Source organism: Myxozyma melibiosi (genome assembly GCF_037950935.1).
Source record: "Myxozyma melibiosi strain Phaff 52-87 chromosome Unknown BZA70scaffold_12, whole genome shotgun sequence".
In the NCBI taxonomy this organism is placed as follows: Eukaryota; Fungi; Ascomycota; class Lipomycetes; order Lipomycetales; family Lipomycetaceae; genus Myxozyma; species Myxozyma melibiosi.
The window spans coordinates 342,519-357,755 of NW_027042926.1; the positions used below are offsets into that span (position 1 = coordinate 342,519).

Consider the following 15,237-nt stretch of genomic DNA (forward strand, 5'->3'; position numbering starts at 1 on the left):
GTGTGCATCAAAATCCCCGGGTAGATGTCCCTCTCGTCAGTGCGCCGCCGCCGCTCGCCAGTCGAGACCCGTTTGCGTTCGTCATTTGTCTGCTGATGGACTGGTTTTCGACGATAGTTTTGATTCAGATGATGCTGCTCATGACAAAACGATGATAAGAAACAAAACAGTTAAAGCGAATGTGTGACTAAATTACCTCACCGCACCACATAAACATGCCCAAGACTAGCCAACTTCCATATTCATCTTTGCCCGCCACTCCGGTCCCTTCTTCTTCACATAAAACTGCAACGCCAGAAAAATCAGACCCATAAACATAATCATTGTGAACAGCCATCCGATGCCCATCGCGTTCTCGAGCGGGACGGTGATGAACGTACTCACGCCGGCGGTGATGCAGCGAATGAACGTGTTGATCGAGGCGGCTGCACTCCTGCGCTTCGGCATGGAGTCTACCAGGAATGTCAACGTGGTCGTGAAAATGATGAGCGAGCCAAAGCCAAACATAAACGTTCCAATGATCTACAATGACGAAGTTAGAAAATACTCGCCACGCGTTATGAAAAAAAGGAGAATGAGAGAAACGCACAGGAACAAACCAAAACAGACGCTTATCCGCCGTCCATCCGTAGAGAATCATGCCCGCGCAAACGACTATACCGGCAAACACCATGTTCTCTGCAAGTCGTGCTTCAGGCACAAGAGTGCCGTTGTTTTTCTTCACGGATTTCTTGATAATATGGTCGCTCCATCGGCCACCGATTATACTGCCGCACATGTATCCCAAGCCGTTGGGTAGATACATCAAGCCAGTGATGATCGAGCTGAAATTGTACGGCGGTAATGTGAAGAAATCTGGGATAGTGTTGTTGATCCTAGATGCCCATTAGCAGCCAAAACTTCTACCACTGTAGTAAACCAAATCAGGAAACTCACATATATAAACATCCGTACGTAAAGCTGTTATAGCTGATTGCGAACAGAAAACTCGGATGCCGAAGCAACAGAAATGCCTTAAACGGACCAATGAAAAACTCCCATGTCTCTTTCAGATAGTACTTTGCTTTTCCTGCTTCCTTCATCGCTGCTCTTTTCTCTGCGATATGCGCAGGAACAACCTGCGGCCGTAAGGTCTCGGGAAGGAAAAGGAACATCATGAGCCATGACGAGAGACCGATTATGATCAGGAAATATTGCGTCGATCGCCATCCCCATCTGTCAACCAATGCACCAGAAATAATCGGCTACATTTATTCAAGATTTAGTTTCCAAAAAAAACACTGCAAAAGCACACATAGAGCAACTTACAGCAATCATGGGTCCGCACAATGGCCCAAGATAGAAATAACTGTTGGCCCTGCCTCTCTCGGTCGGGATATAGATATCGCCAATCGCACCCGCGCCCACGGTCTGTGAAGAGGCAGCGGCACCACCCGCGAGAATTCGGAATGCTATCAGCATACCTATACTCGTCGACTTTGCACATCCCACGTTGAACACTAGAGCATAAGTTGTTAGTAGAGTACTTCTTTCAGGAGGGATAAAGATATCGCAGTACGCACGTGCAAAGAGAAGGAAGGAGACGAGATATACACCTCTTCTACCGCCTGTTTCTGAGAAATAACTCCACCATAATGGAAATACACCCAATGAAATCATATAGAATCCGACTGACAACTACAACATACAGACCAGTCAGCTCCACGCTCTCTCTCACCTTTTCAAAAACGAGAACAGCATACATTAATAACCGTGAGATCCGTATTGAACTCCGACGCGATATCATTGACCGCAGGATAAAACACAGCAGAACCCATAGCCGGCACCATGCCCGCGAACGCGAAAATAAAGACCAGCAAATTCTTCACAAGCGGAGAGTACTCGTACGGGTTTTCGAGCTCCTTGATGTAGCAAAACTTATGCAGTGTTCCAATCGGTGTCCTTCGCTTCGGCTTCTTCTTAGGATTCCCGTCCTCGTTCTCCGGATAGTCCTCGCCCGGCCGCGAAACCTGGGATCCAATAACGTCCAGGACACGCGACGACGCGGGTTCGAGTGCAATAGCAGGCGGCGCAGAGCCCTCGATGTCGAGCATCTCGTCCCCTACATCCCTGGAGTTTGCGGTATACAGAGACTCCGGCTTGCTCGTGTCGCTGGCAGTGTATGTGTTCGGTTTGTCGAATTGCGCCGCTGGCTTTTCGCTCGTAGTTTGCGTCCCAGTCGGGGACTTTGAAGGCGTCGTCATGATAGCTCAAACAATCAAACAATGGAAACCTGGAGCTGTCAATTATTATTCAAAAAACACTTTGAGCTCGCATAAGCCAGTTCAACTCAGTCTCAATAACTCGACATCTTATGACTCTTTCTTTTCAACAGAAGCCTCCTTCGTCAACCAGAGGGAAAAACCAAGGAATGAGTCTTTGAAGCGGTGCGCTAGCAAACTGCACATTTCCGTTCTAGCGCGATATCGGAGTCTTGTCCGAGGCGGTCGAGGTGGGCAACTGCTGTGCTCTACCTCGGGGTTAGCGGACCTACGCAAACTTTATTCGTGTCTACGCTATCCGATGCCGATATCGGGCTCGCCTCCCTACTGCAATGCGGTTGTCATATAGCGTGATTTATGAATACAATTGCTATGTTTTTTGTCTGTTCTATTGGCCAAATTCCCTCTATTGTCTTTATCCGTGTCCATCTCCCAAAAGTAGCTTGCAGTGCTGCAAAAAGCCCATCCACGTGATCTCAATCAAGACCAAGACCATCGGCTCGGCCCGGGCCTAAAACACCGGATCTCCGTTTTTAGCAAAATTGGCTATATAGGAAGCCAAAAATCGAATGTGTATCTGGGAATTGATAGATTGCAGCCGATACCGGCTTGTCTATGTCGAGTGTGGAGTAGTTTTGTTTCAACGCAGCATGGAGTCTACTTTCTCTCCGATTGCCAGGCTGGACGTGAGTCCTGTATAACAGAGCGCTCGTTAGTGTATCCGTGATTTTTGATCAGATGATGAGGAAATATAGAAACATCACCAGCAAACGTACCTGGACTCTCAATCCCCAGCAAATTGATAAACCCCGGAAACCCCTCCTCATGTCTAATCACGAAATCCACAAATCCCTTATGCTCCGGCCCCGTGATCTTTGGCCGGATGCCGGCGTAGTCTGGCTCGAGTGCTGATTTTTCGACGTGCGGGAGGTACTTTGTTATTTCGCTGTACGCTTCTTCGAGCTGATCGCCTTCGGCTGCGAGATCGTCTGCGCTGGACACCCATTTCACGTTTGGACCGAAACGGATGCGGCCGCCTAGGTCGAGTGTGAGATGGGTTCCCAAGCCGGCGTGGCCTGCAGGGCAAGGATAGATCTGTTGATAGATATTGCGGTGAGTAAAGTAGCAGTAGTCCTGCTCAAGAAAGTTGCACTCACCAATCTTTGAGTCTTCGGTCTCGAAAGTCCGTACGAAAAATACGATCCTTTAGCAAAATATCCCTTCACATGTCGATCAGACGGTAGTATCATATTCGAAACATCAGGAGCGCCATGTCCCGCAGCATTAACCACGCTTTCGAACCTCAGGTTCATAACCTCCTCTCCATACTTGAACTCTGCAGTATATAGCTGTCGCGAGCTATCAAACTCGATATTCGCGACGGTCGTGTTGAGAGCTAGGTCGCCGCCATGTTCTTCGAATCGGCCGAGGAGATACTCCATTAGCGAGTGTGAGGATATTATCCCTGTAGATGGTGAATTGAGAATTGCTCTTCGTGCAGTAACGGCTGGTTCTATGTCTTTTGCTTTGGATAGAGGGACGAACTCTGTCGGGATCTGGATCAACGTCAGTCAGCTTGATTTGCGCAGAACAATAACATCTGTAAATAAAATAGAACTGATTACCCCTAGTTGAAGTGCCTTTTCGTGCATTTTTTCAAGATATTCGTGCTCCTTTTCATCCTGTGCGACAATCCATTTCCCTGAAAAAGAAGTAATAAGCAACCGCGTTCTCTTCCCATCATCCCCCCAAACGATCCACAACATACCACACCGCCGATACTCGATTCCCATCTTATCCGCAATCCCGTAAATCATATTCTTGCCCCGGATACACAATTCTGTCTTGAGCGACTCGGGCGGATAATACAGTCCCGCGTGGATCACTTCCGAGTTTCTCGCGGAGGTCTCGGTCCCAATCGCATTGTGCCGCTCGACGAGGAGGACGGAGGTCCCGCGGCGGGCAGCGAGACGGGAGGCGATTGAGAGGCCAATGACGCCGGCGCCGACGACTAGGTGGGAGAAATCAGCCATCTGATGGGGTGGGTGTGGAGGTTTCTTGCATGTTGGTTGTCCACGCGTAGAAGTCTCGAACTCGAAGAAGCCGCACAGCATTTTAGCCGAAGTATAGATAAATACAGAAAACTACGATCTTCCACTTCCAATCACTTTTAATAGAGAGGAAAAAAAAAAGACGAATGAATCGGATGCAAAATTACTATATTAATCTATTACCATATCCACTTCACATGCCCATATTACAAAGATCATTTCAGTACACCACCCAAAGCTTAGAAGAACTCCCAAAACAGCGCGCAAAAACCAAAAGCACAGTAGCGACAACATAGCAAGCCCCGCAGAAGCCAACAAGTCCCGCATAGTGATTATCCATCGACTTCAAGATCGCGCCCGCGATCGGCGTGCCGGTCAGCGTCGCGATGCTGGCGAGCGTGTAGGCGGTGCCGTAGGTCTTGCCGTAGTTTCTGATGTCGCAGATTTGCGCAAAGCAGACGGGCACGAGCGAGATTCCCGTGCCGGAGGCGAAGCCGAAGCAGATCAGGTACGCGATTTGACCGCCGATGTTGCGTTTGTCGATCGTGGCGATCGGGAGCCACATTGTCAGGTTGAAGAGTCCGCAGAGCGCGACGGTGATTACTAGCAGATTGAACGCGCCGTATTTGTCGGCGTAGTAGCCTGGGATAAAGCGGCCAAATACCGAGGCAGCGTTCATGATCGCGACGAGACCATAGCCGAAATCTTCAGTCACACCCTGGGAGATTGCGTAGTTCATAAAGTAAGTTGCCGGGATCTGAAGCGCCCACTCAATCATGAAATTTCCAAGTGCGGTGGCAGCAAACAGCCTGTCTTTGAACATACGAAGGTCCATCATCGCACTCTTCCCCGACTTCCGCTCCAGCCGCGTCTTCATGCATAGAACCGAGCAAACCGACATAAACAAAACAATGAACGCCATGATTCGAATTGACCAGCCGTATCCAACTTGCGGCAAAAGCGATCGTGTCATCATAGGAAACACAATGCCGCCTAAACTGCCGCCGGTACAAACCAGACCCGTAGCAACGCCACGCCGGGCGTGAAACCACTGAGAAACCACTGCGATAGAAGGCGTGAAAATCATGGAGCATGAGATTCCACCCAAGACTCCGAAACTCAGGAAAAACTGGTAGTACTCGGTGCAAAGACTGAACATCATGAGCGCTACCACCAGCCCAACGAAGCCGATAGAGACTAGCACTTGTAGTCCATACTTGTCGTAGATGGGTCCTATAATATTTCTGTCAGTAATTCTGCGGCAACAAGAGCAGACATCATTGCAATAGTACATACCAACCTGCAACCCACAGAAATAAAACAGAAACGAGTACACGGAAAAAATCCAGGACACAGTTCCCGAGCTGTACTCCGACAGCTGATTCTCACACAAGTACGACTCAAAGATACCCAGAGAGTTCCACAGGCCGAACGACGCAAACATAGCGCACCACGAACCAAAGGCTACCGTCCACGCCATGCGCCCGCCTTCTGGATACGTGATCTCTTCCGCATTTTCGAGCTTTTCTGAGCTCGCTTCCGGTGCGAGATCCAGGTCTGATGGGCTTTCGAGCGCATCCAGGGGTTCGTTTCCGCTGTACTGCTCGGACTTTTCTGATTGTACTTCTTCAGGGGCTAGACCCAGCTGAGACTTCTCGGATGATGATGGACTCCGGTCGATCATCGTATAGGCTGTGACACACTTGTGCGAGCAGGCAAGTTCAGTTCAGAGCAACGATCTCCTGGTGAAGAGAGTAATGCAAAGGAGAAAACGCTTCTTGACATGATTTTGTCATAATTAGTCAAGTTTTCTCACAGCTTGAACAAGGCAAATGCGCGGACCCTCCATAATGGTGACTAACCGTGCACAGAGCAGCTATTGCGTTATCAGCTAGCGGCCAGTGTGCAGGTGCACTTATCATTATCGCTTTCGGACAGCCGATCGATAGAGTCTATGGAGAGAACATCTCCTGTTGAAGCGCACATGGTATTCTCAAGACGTTCTGCTCTACAGATGCGATTTTGCGGGGATCAAGCCATCAACAGTAGTTGGCGCCATTTTCCTCAGTCGGAGGCGTTCAGGTCTCTCGGTCGACAGAGTGGAAAAATACAATAAAAATAAAATTCGAGAAAAAAAGTTAAATCCGAACTGTGAAAGCCGAGACGGGAAAGAATTGTTATCGGTGAAAGACGAACACGAGAGCTGGCCGCAGCTTGGACGGATAATCAAGCACGTCCATCGCCCCACGGTGCTGCTGCTTCGTGTAGTTAGAAAGCAGCTGGCAGAAGCACAGTCCGCACTATCTCCTGACCGTGTGCGTACTGAAAAAATCCGGATGAAGTCTCGAGACAGAAGATACAGTTTAGGGCTGCTACGGGATGTAAACTCGGTAATCATCGGTAGCTGCCGCAGGCGTCAGCCATTTCAGCTTGGCAGGTTCTTTGTGTTCCAACTCACGTCTGAAAGTGCCTCGTCAAAGGCTTGTCTGTCTTATCGCAGGCCGTCTTCTGCTGCTGATTAGCTGCTTGCCGGTCGTGGTGGCGGCGGCGGACCGGCCATCGAAACCTTCGGGTGCTGCTGCATGTGCACTTGAGTGAGTGAGTGTGGATAAACCAGATACGGACGGGCACCGTGGATCGGCACGCGCCTGCTTCGATTCCCATTCAGGCATACTATCATAGTGGGCTGGAGGGAGTCACTGGCGCCTCCAGCTTCCGCAGTCACAACAGGCTAGACGATGACTCCTGTGCCGATGGGCTGTCTGTCCTAAAAGCGCAGGTCGAACAGAAGTCCTTGTCCAAATTTTGTCTTCTCCTCCAACTCTGCCAGTAGAAGAGAATCAACACTTATCACTTAACACCGATAGCACGCACTCGATAATTTGCGCACAGGAGTCTCTGCTGATAGCCCCAGCGTCGCGTATAAGCAGCAGCGCTACTGGCCAGAGCTGAGTGTGGGCCGGCAGCAGAGATAGAGGATAGGTCGTTGGTTTGAGTTTCCTGCGATGATAAGGACGGGGCGAGTCACTCAACTAGAGTTTAGTTAACAAAGCTTGCCGCGACAGAGTTCGGAATAGCAGAGAAGTCACTCGCTGCCCCTCCTCCCACTCACCCCACCTGCGGAAACCGATGGCGGCGGTGGCGGCGGGAACATCCAACGCCTCCGGTCCAGAATGGACAAGACAGAGCACGCCTCAGACGCCACCGGCCGCCGTATGACGATTTGACTCATCTGACGAGCGCAACAATGAAGCCGGACGATGGAGTCTCTTGGCTCCCAATCTGGGGTTGCCGAATTAATTTTCAGATAACCGTAGAGAAGAAGGACGTGTGTGCACTTGCAGCTGGTTCCTGCGACGTAATCAGTGCTGACAACTGTGGTCCTATCGCGGGCTTGATTGCGCTAAAGCCAGTACCGCTCTGTCCTCCTGTTCTGGTCCTCAGACCCTCTCTCTGTCCGAAATAGCTGCTCTGGCCCAAGCGTTGCTCGCTGTCCGCACTCTCGCGTCTGGTCTGGCCTCGCTCTGTAGAAGACTCGAAATATTTCGTAAGTATAATCCACAGACGTACGCAGATCGACTGAAGACAATACCACAGCAGAATTTAGGGCAGTAATCTCGCCCGATCAACTCTCTTTGTTATCTGGCGGTGGGGAATCAGCCCGATCGACCCCTTCGATTATCGACGGTCGCGCAGGTACGCAGACGGTGAAACCCGTGTACGAAAGTTTCTTCTGCTTTGTTGAGTGCGATAAGCTGTCCTCTCGTACCCTTCCCTCGTGCACGCGCACAATCTCCTGCTACGAGTCAGTAATGGATACCTCTTCGGGATATATAAGTTGACAGCCCGCGCCCGTCTTGCGTCCGGGAGTCTTTTCTTCTTTTCTCCCACATCCATATCACCTCCCATCCCCCTCTTTTAGTCACTTCCATACCTCTTTGAGAAGTACACCATGGCCGAGGTCGATATTGAGAAGAAGGTCAACAGCGAGGAGCTGTACGACGAGAAGTATGCGAGCGTCGCCGCCGGCGAGACCGTCGTCATCTCGGAAGATGATTCTTCAGACGACTACAGCGGAACCAAAGAGCCATCCACCGGCATCATTGGCAAGCTCGAGAACTTTGCCCGGAAATACAAGATGGAGTTGATCGGTATCGACCCCGTTCCCGAGGACCAGCGCAACGACAGAAATGTCTGGACTCCGGCTTACTTCTGGTGGGCTGCCAACCTTGTCATGCCTCCTGTGTCTATCGGATGCTTGGGTATCTCTACCTTTGGTCTCAGCTTCTGGGACTCTGCTCTCGTCATCATCTTCTTCAACGCGCTCGGCTGTCTGCCTGTTGCTTTCTACTCTATGTTCGGTCCCATCTACGGTCTCCGCCAGATGGTCTTCTCTCGTTTCTGGTTCGGTTACCACGGTGTCAAGATCTTTGGTGTTCTCAACGTCATCGGCTGCGTCTGCTGGACTGCGCTGAACACCATCGTCGCTGCATCGCTCCTCCACTCGGTTAACGACGGTCAGATGCCGTCATGGGCTGGTATCATGGTCGTCGCTCTCGGCACTCTTATTCTTGGAATGTTTGGCTACAAGCTTGTTCATGCCTATGAGAGATGGTCGTGGATCTTCACCTTTGTTATTCTGTGGATTGTACGTCTCACTACTTTTTATTCATGCCAAAGAGGATTGTTTACTAACTGTTTAACTTAGCTCATTGCTCGTCTGAAAATGTCCGACAACTTCGCTGCCGGTACAATGCCTACCGGTCCCTTTGAGGCCGGCAACGTTCTCTCCTACGGCTCCGTCATCTTTGGCGGTACCAACGGATGGGCCACCTACGCGTGCGATTACGCCGTCTACCAGAAGAAGGACGCCAGCCGATCAAAGATCTTCTGGTCCGTCTTTGGCTCCCTTTTTCTCTCGCTCACCTTCACCACCCTCATCGGTGCCGTCATCATGGCCGCCGCTGTCAACTACCAACCCTGGGCTGATTCGTACGACGAGGGCTCTGTCGGTGGCTTGGTCTACTCGATCTTGGTCACCAACTCGCTCCACGGATTCGGCAAGTTCTGCGTCGTTTTCTTCGCCTTGTCTTGCATCGGTATCTCTGTCGTCAACATCTACTCGCTTGCGTTCTCGATGCAGATCATCAGCCACTACTTTGCCATCATCCCCCGTTTCGTTTGGTCCACCATCGGAACCGGTGTCTACTTTGGCATCTCGATGGGAGCCTACTACTCATTCAACACCTTCATGTCGAACTTCATGAGTATCATCGCCTACTGGATTTGCATCTACGAAGGTATCTCTCTCGCCGAGCACTTCATCTTCCGCAAGGGCGACATGTACGGCTACGACGTCTCCCAGATCAACAACCCCAAGGCCATGCCCCCGGGCTTCGCCTCGACCTTCTCCTTCTGCGTCGGTGTTGCCGGTGCCGTCCTGGGCATGGACCAGGTCTGGTACGCGGGCCCCATCGCTGTTGCGTGCAAGGGCGACGTCGGTTGGCAATTCGCGCTCATTTTCTCGTTCGTCGCTTATGTCTGCACTCGTCCCATCGAGCGTCACTTCTTCCATCGTTGATCGTTTCCGTCTTATTTTCCTTATAATTTTCTAATTTCACGGCTGTTTTTCTTTACTTGGCGTGCGTTTTTTTCTAATATTAATGGAGATGTAAGATTTCGCGGCGTGCGGGGGTACGAGTATCGTTATTTTCAAAGGGTATAGTGAACTTGCAGGCCTCCTGCTTCTTGTACATATACTAATCTATTCTGCTATCTATAATGAATGATATTCCAACTCCATCTACACCTTCCGAAATCGTAACATAAAAATAAAATAAAAAAGCAATCACTTAACACAGCTCAAATAACTCCATCATATCCAATGCGCATCACTTCTCCATCCGCTTCTATTCAACTCCGGCCGCGACCTCAGCTCCGGCAAGTTCCGGATCCTGTCCGACCCGTGCTCGTACCATCTGTAATGGGTGAGCAAGTCCAGAGTGTTGTTTTCGCCGTTGATCGTGAACGTCGTGGTGCTATACACCGTAATCTTTATTCCAAATTTGTCGGCGATCGGATCGAGTAAGCCTGTGTAGATGTTTTTGCAGTCCCAGACTGTTAGTTCGCGAACAGTCGAGGTTAGCGAGTCCACGCGGCTGACAATCTCCTCGGTCGAGACGAACCGCGAGTTTGTCTCGTTCTCGTCGTAGGGGATACCCAAGAGATCAAAAACACCGAATCGAGTCACGACCGGTGAGTATCCAATGTCCACTTTTTCCAAGTTTCGAAGCTGTCTAAACACCGCGAGCGACGTGTCCTGGATCGTATTTCCGAGATATAGCTTACGGATATTGGGACACTGGTAAACGATACTATGCGCCAGCGTGAACTTCTCCGGATCCGTATCGAATTGCATCCCATCCTCAGGCCGGGGATGCATATAATGATCGATATCGTCATATATCGACGAGCAGTAATCGATAAGCAAGCGATGGTAGCACGCCGACGACAGATCGAGCTCTTCCAGAAACTGGCTCGACACGCTCCGAAGCATTCTCACGAGCGCAAAATTGCCGAGGAACGGATAGGCCACGTCGGCCAGGACAAGCTTCCGGATCTGCGGTCGCTGGTTCGAAACACGCGAGTCAACCCATAATTTCTCTGCGTTCTGCGCCATGAACCGCGGCAGTTCGGTCGAGCAGACAAAGATGATTTCGCGGATCGATTTCGAGCCCGCGTAAAGTAAGATCTGGGGGACCATAGAGTACTGGATATCCACAGTCTCCAACTTGTGCAGGTGCGTGAGGTCTAATTCGGCGGCATTCTGGAAGCCGCCCATGCCGACTGCAAAGGCATCTATGCGGACCATGCAGAATCGTTTCAGATTTGGCAGGATTGAAAGCAATCTTTGAAGCCCGACCATCCATAGCAAGATCCACTTATTTGACCCAAACAGCGGCGACGTGAGGTATCTGTACAGATACTTCTCTTCAGGTAACCGTGAGCCAATGTGTAGGCTCTCTATACTGTCCAATATAGTCGTGTTCTGTATCGGAATTTCGTAATGTATAGTCTCGCGGAACATCTCGAACCAATCGACGTCAAAGTGCACATCTTTCAAAGTCGGGATCGGATAATGCAGCAAACACGAGACAAACTCTGGTGAATTTCGAATATGCACCGTGATACTGCTCAGGCGGGAGAAGATCTGGTTCGAGGCCAGAAACGTGCGGTCGTTGAAGAACGAGGTTTGCGTCGACCAGTGGATTTCCTCTAAATGCTTCAGCGACTCTCTCAAATTCGTAGACGCAAGGTATCGCTCGACAACAACTTGCTCCAGTAAGCTTTTCATATCCGACAAACGCAGCGACCGCACGCTATTCCGCGACATCTCGATGCACTTAAACACTTGTTCTGCCGCAAGCGGCGCGCTCGTGCCGCTAAAGTCTAGAGAGGACCATAGCTCGGACGAGCCCAGGATTGCGTCGCGCCATGATCGGTTTACTAGTTGGAGTTGAACCACGGTCAGGAACGGTAGTTGCCGCAGTATGAGGACGAAAATCTCGGCGGGGAAGTAGAGCTGGGGATCGATCCTGGTCTCCGTTCTTGGCAGCTCGTCCTCCTGGAACTTTACATCGTCAGTAGTAGTCAATAAAACAATAAAAACACAGTAAATATCTTACAATCAGATCTGATGGTGGAGCAGTAAGCATTATGGGAAACGAGTGAGGCTAAGCCGACTCCCAAGATGAGAAGAGGTGAGGTTACTAGGGAAGCTGGATCACATGAATAGAGCCCAGTATACGCGAGAGACTCCAACTCAAGACCCCAGTCCACAAAAACCACAGCTAGCTAACAAATCCTCAAACAAACCGCGCAGTACTAACAAAAGACCGCTCTTCACTACAAGAGGGGCGCGTCAGGCAGAGCAGGAATCTCGATAGCTACTGTCGCGAGAATTGGGAACAAGGCGATAAGTAGAATCATCGGGGATGGGGAGCTTATTGTGGGGGTCCGGGCACGGAACTTTATCAGCAATACGCGGGACCGAGTTTCTCCGGCTTTTGATCTGTCGGCCGCAGACAAAGCGGTTTTGTGATTAGTGATATATCATCAATTGCTACGGAATGAATAATCAGAGATCTAAATCTGTCTGTATTTCTGGGAATTGAGGTAATTGAGCAATTGGAGCCATAAAGAGACCATGGCTTTATTCGATTGGGCCGCTAACGTTCCTGGTTGTCTAATAGAGCTTCTCGACGATCTTGTAGAAAGAACTGCCTTGGGTCTCGGCAATTTCCTTCTCGAGCTTGGTCACCTGGCGCGAGCCGTCGGCACCAGCGAAGGTACCAGCACCCCAAGGTCTGTAAAAAGAATTGACGATTAGTGATCGCAAAAGAGACGGGCAAAGTTGAGAGGGCTAGATGCTACTTACGATCCTCCGTGGAATTCATCGAAAGTGGTCTGCTGGGGGAACGCGCGGTATCCGAGGGGAATGTAGTTGATTCCGTGGTGAACGAGGACCGAGAGCGAGTTGAGGGCGGTGGTCTCCTGTCCACCCTGCGGGGTGCCGGTGGAGACAAAGATACCGGCAGTTTTACCGATCAGAGCGCCGCTACCCCAGAGGGCGCCGGTGCCGTCCCAGAAGGACTTCCACTGCGAAGGGTAGGTTCCGTAGCGGGTGGGAAGACCGAACAGGAAAGCATCGTGCTCCTTGAGGGTGTCGTTTGTGGCGATGGCGTAGTCGGGCTTGGGAGGCGCGTGGAGGATGGTGAGGATCTCGGGGGAGAGAGTCTCGGGGACCTGGAAGATGGTGGCCTTTCCACCGACAGACTCGATGCCAGCCTTGGTAGCCTCGGCGAGGGCTCCGATGTGTCCGTAGAGAGAGTAGACGATGATAGCGACGCGGGGGGCCATTTGTGCGGTTGATTGAGGTGTGGGAGAGGAGGATGGGGAAGGAGAAGACAGATCAGAGGGCGGTCTGCCGCGTATTTAAAGGCCGCAGGAAGTCGGGAGCAGGGAAGTTGATGATCGCTTAGAAATGATGCCGTAATCGCTTTAAATCAGCAATTGCGTTTAATGACTTGCTCCTCCTCGGTTAACGTGCTCGGAGGATCGCAGCAGCGGGTGAGTAGCCAAACTGTAGCCCCTGAGTGAGGTCTCGCCGTTCAGCATCCAGCATCGTAGCTGTTCGAGAGAGTGCGCTGCTGCAGCGTGGCAGAGAGCAGAGTAGTCGCGACAGTGTCATGAGAAGAAGCTGTTGTTTCTGTATCGATTGCGCAACCAATTGCCCTCGCATGCGTTGTTCGACACCTCCGTGATGCACCACGATGATGCGAAGATGCAGCGATGCGGGACAAAGTCGTGATTCTTACTCAATATCACAAAAGAAAAACACATATAGGCTGTGATAGCATGAGCCTACAGGTAATCTGATACAGCAATGGCGAGCTATTGTGCTTATCTAGACCTTATTGAGTCTGTTCTTGGCAATTGCTTGACCGTGTTGGCAGATATACAAGCTTGCGTCCTGCTTTGATTCAGAGCTCAGCAGACGAAATAACACGCGTCTTCACTATCGAGACACTCACCACTTCACTGATCGAATTCAGGACATATCACGTCAATTATACCAGGGTAGACTACTGTTTCTGACTAAATCAGATACTCGCTCCCAGTCAAGTCATATCTCCATTGCGCGCAACCGACGCGAAGGTCTGGCAAGTTTTGCTCTTAACTTCGCCTACACGAGGGAAGATTACAATGCTGTCCGGAATATGAGAGGCCTATGAATTGTGAATTTCTTTCTGCAGGAATCGTCTGTCTAGGAACGTGCGGAGAGCAACATGACTGTCATCGAAACTATCCAAAGCGGATACCAATCTCGTGAGTTACCACCTTCTTGACGGAATCACTCCTACACTCAATTGCTTGGTTCATTCAAGACATATGTCCAGTTACTCTTGGGTGATGTGGTGGACCCAATAATAAGCAAAATCTATAGAGATCGGACATAACAATTTCTGGTTCGGCGATGGCGATCTGATGCTGAGCTATACTGCAATGACTTGTGGAGAGATACGAATGACTCGATCCCGATCCCGATCGTCATCTCGGGCGAGTGACCTGCCAGTTATCTTATCGACATTGACGCTACTCTACAGGCTTATCTATAGACAAGACATCCTACTGACTTACGCATGAAGGCGTACTGGACTACTACAAAGAACGCAGATCGTCATTTCAAAAGTGGAACTGTCAATTGATACATAGGATTGAACAACTAATACCACAATCTAGATATAGTGTATGCGATAATGAATTGTGACATTTAGGTGGAGAGGTACTATACAACAAAGAGTCAGAGCGACGCTTTCACACCCGGCAAATCTGAAGGCAAAGGAAGTAAACGTACGTAGTTGATCTGCGACGCCTCAAGATCCCAGACATCGGCAGCATAGACATCAGTCTTGATCATTTCCAGGACCTCGTCCTTCGACTCGGCCTCGACAATCATCATCGAGCCAATGATAGCGGGCTTCTTGCCCGAGGCGGGATCGAAGGCCTCAGAGGTGATCGCACCGCCGGAGAGGATCTTGCCCTCCTTGATGAGCTTGCCGGCGCGCTCGAGGTGCTGTGCGCGGACAGCCATGCGGGCTTCGAGCTGTACAGAAAGATTAGCAGACGAGCAGTCTAATCGGAGAAAAGCAGATAGCTTGCAGCGAGAGTAAACATACGCAGCCCTTCTTGTCGACCATGTAGCAGATGAACTTCATTTTTGCAGGAATTGGATGGGATCTATGTCGAAGAAGACAAAGTAGAGGGATTGAGCGATGATATAGAAAGAAAGATGGTGAAGCAGCCCGGAGGTTTGGATGTGGAGCAAATACCCCGGGCCTCTCGGTCGGACTAGTGGGGGACGA

At 50.5% G+C, this 15,237-nt stretch overlaps 7 protein-coding genes across 7 annotated transcripts; 1 reads left to right on the top strand and 6 right to left on the bottom strand.

Annotated features, from left to right (window-relative positions):
• Positions 1–219: 219 nt before the first annotated feature.
• On the bottom strand, positions 220–2,575 carry BZA70DRAFT_78717 (major facilitator superfamily protein). The gene is made up of 6 exons (XM_064915405.1): positions 1,743–2,575; positions 1,563–1,677; positions 1,309–1,499; positions 937–1,244; positions 590–875; positions 220–522 (listed from the first exon to the last, which is right to left on the bottom strand). Exons 1-6 carry the CDS (start codon positions 2,241–2,243, stop codon positions 226–228), a joined length of 1,698 nt encoding a protein of 565 aa, XP_064766418.1. The 5' UTR covers positions 2,244–2,575; the 3' UTR covers positions 220–225.
• Positions 2,576–2,630: 55 nt separating this feature from the next.
• On the bottom strand, positions 2,631–4,462 carry BZA70DRAFT_283580 (FAD dependent oxidoreductase). Its single transcript, XM_064913455.1, has 5 exons — positions 4,030–4,462; positions 3,887–3,963; positions 3,419–3,817; positions 3,038–3,356; positions 2,631–2,954 (listed from the first exon to the last, which is right to left on the bottom strand). Exons 1-5 carry the CDS (start codon positions 4,373–4,375, stop codon positions 2,902–2,904), a joined length of 1,194 nt encoding a protein of 397 aa, XP_064766419.1. The 5' UTR covers positions 4,376–4,462; the 3' UTR covers positions 2,631–2,901.
• Positions 4,362–6,200, bottom strand: BZA70DRAFT_78829 (major facilitator superfamily domain-containing protein). The gene is made up of 3 exons (XM_064915406.1): positions 6,175–6,200; positions 5,609–6,089; positions 4,362–5,545 (listed from the first exon to the last, which is right to left on the bottom strand). The coding sequence occupies exons 2-3, from the start codon at positions 5,994–5,996 to the stop codon at positions 4,533–4,535; spliced, it is 1,401 nt and encodes a 466-aa protein (XP_064766420.1). The 5' UTR covers positions 5,997–6,089; positions 6,175–6,200; the 3' UTR covers positions 4,362–4,532.
• A 2,064-nt stretch (positions 6,201–8,264) lies between these two features.
• BZA70DRAFT_300052 (NCS1 family nucleobase:cation symporter-1) lies at positions 8,265–9,893 on the top strand (the record flags this gene model as incomplete). Its single annotated transcript, XM_064914685.1, has 2 exons — positions 8,265–8,960; positions 9,021–9,893. The coding sequence occupies 2 exons, from the start codon at positions 8,265–8,267 to the stop codon at positions 9,891–9,893; spliced, it is 1,569 nt and encodes a 522-aa protein (XP_064766421.1).
• A 221-nt stretch (positions 9,894–10,114) lies between these two features.
• On the bottom strand, positions 10,115–12,345 carry BZA70DRAFT_283595 (uncharacterized protein). Its single transcript, XM_064913456.1, has 2 exons — positions 11,998–12,345; positions 10,115–11,942 (listed from the first exon to the last, which is right to left on the bottom strand). Exons 1-2 carry the CDS (start codon positions 12,025–12,027, stop codon positions 10,188–10,190), a joined length of 1,785 nt encoding a protein of 594 aa, XP_064766422.1. The 5' UTR covers positions 12,028–12,345; the 3' UTR covers positions 10,115–10,187.
• Positions 12,346–12,393: 48 nt separating this feature from the next.
• Positions 12,394–13,543, bottom strand: BZA70DRAFT_283597 (protoplast secreted protein 2 precursor). The gene is made up of 2 exons (XM_064913457.1): positions 12,750–13,543; positions 12,394–12,678 (listed from the first exon to the last, which is right to left on the bottom strand). Exons 1-2 carry the CDS (start codon positions 13,229–13,231, stop codon positions 12,558–12,560), a joined length of 603 nt encoding a protein of 200 aa, XP_064766423.1. The 5' UTR covers positions 13,232–13,543; the 3' UTR covers positions 12,394–12,557.
• A 1,038-nt stretch (positions 13,544–14,581) lies between these two features.
• BZA70DRAFT_78976 (YCII-related domain protein) lies at positions 14,582–15,203 on the bottom strand. The gene is made up of 3 exons (XM_064915407.1): positions 15,052–15,203; positions 14,730–14,978; positions 14,582–14,660 (listed from the first exon to the last, which is right to left on the bottom strand). The coding sequence occupies exons 1-3, from the start codon at positions 15,088–15,090 to the stop codon at positions 14,646–14,648; spliced, it is 303 nt and encodes a 100-aa protein (XP_064766424.1). The 5' UTR covers positions 15,091–15,203; the 3' UTR covers positions 14,582–14,645.
• Positions 15,204–15,237: the final 34 nt, after the last annotated feature.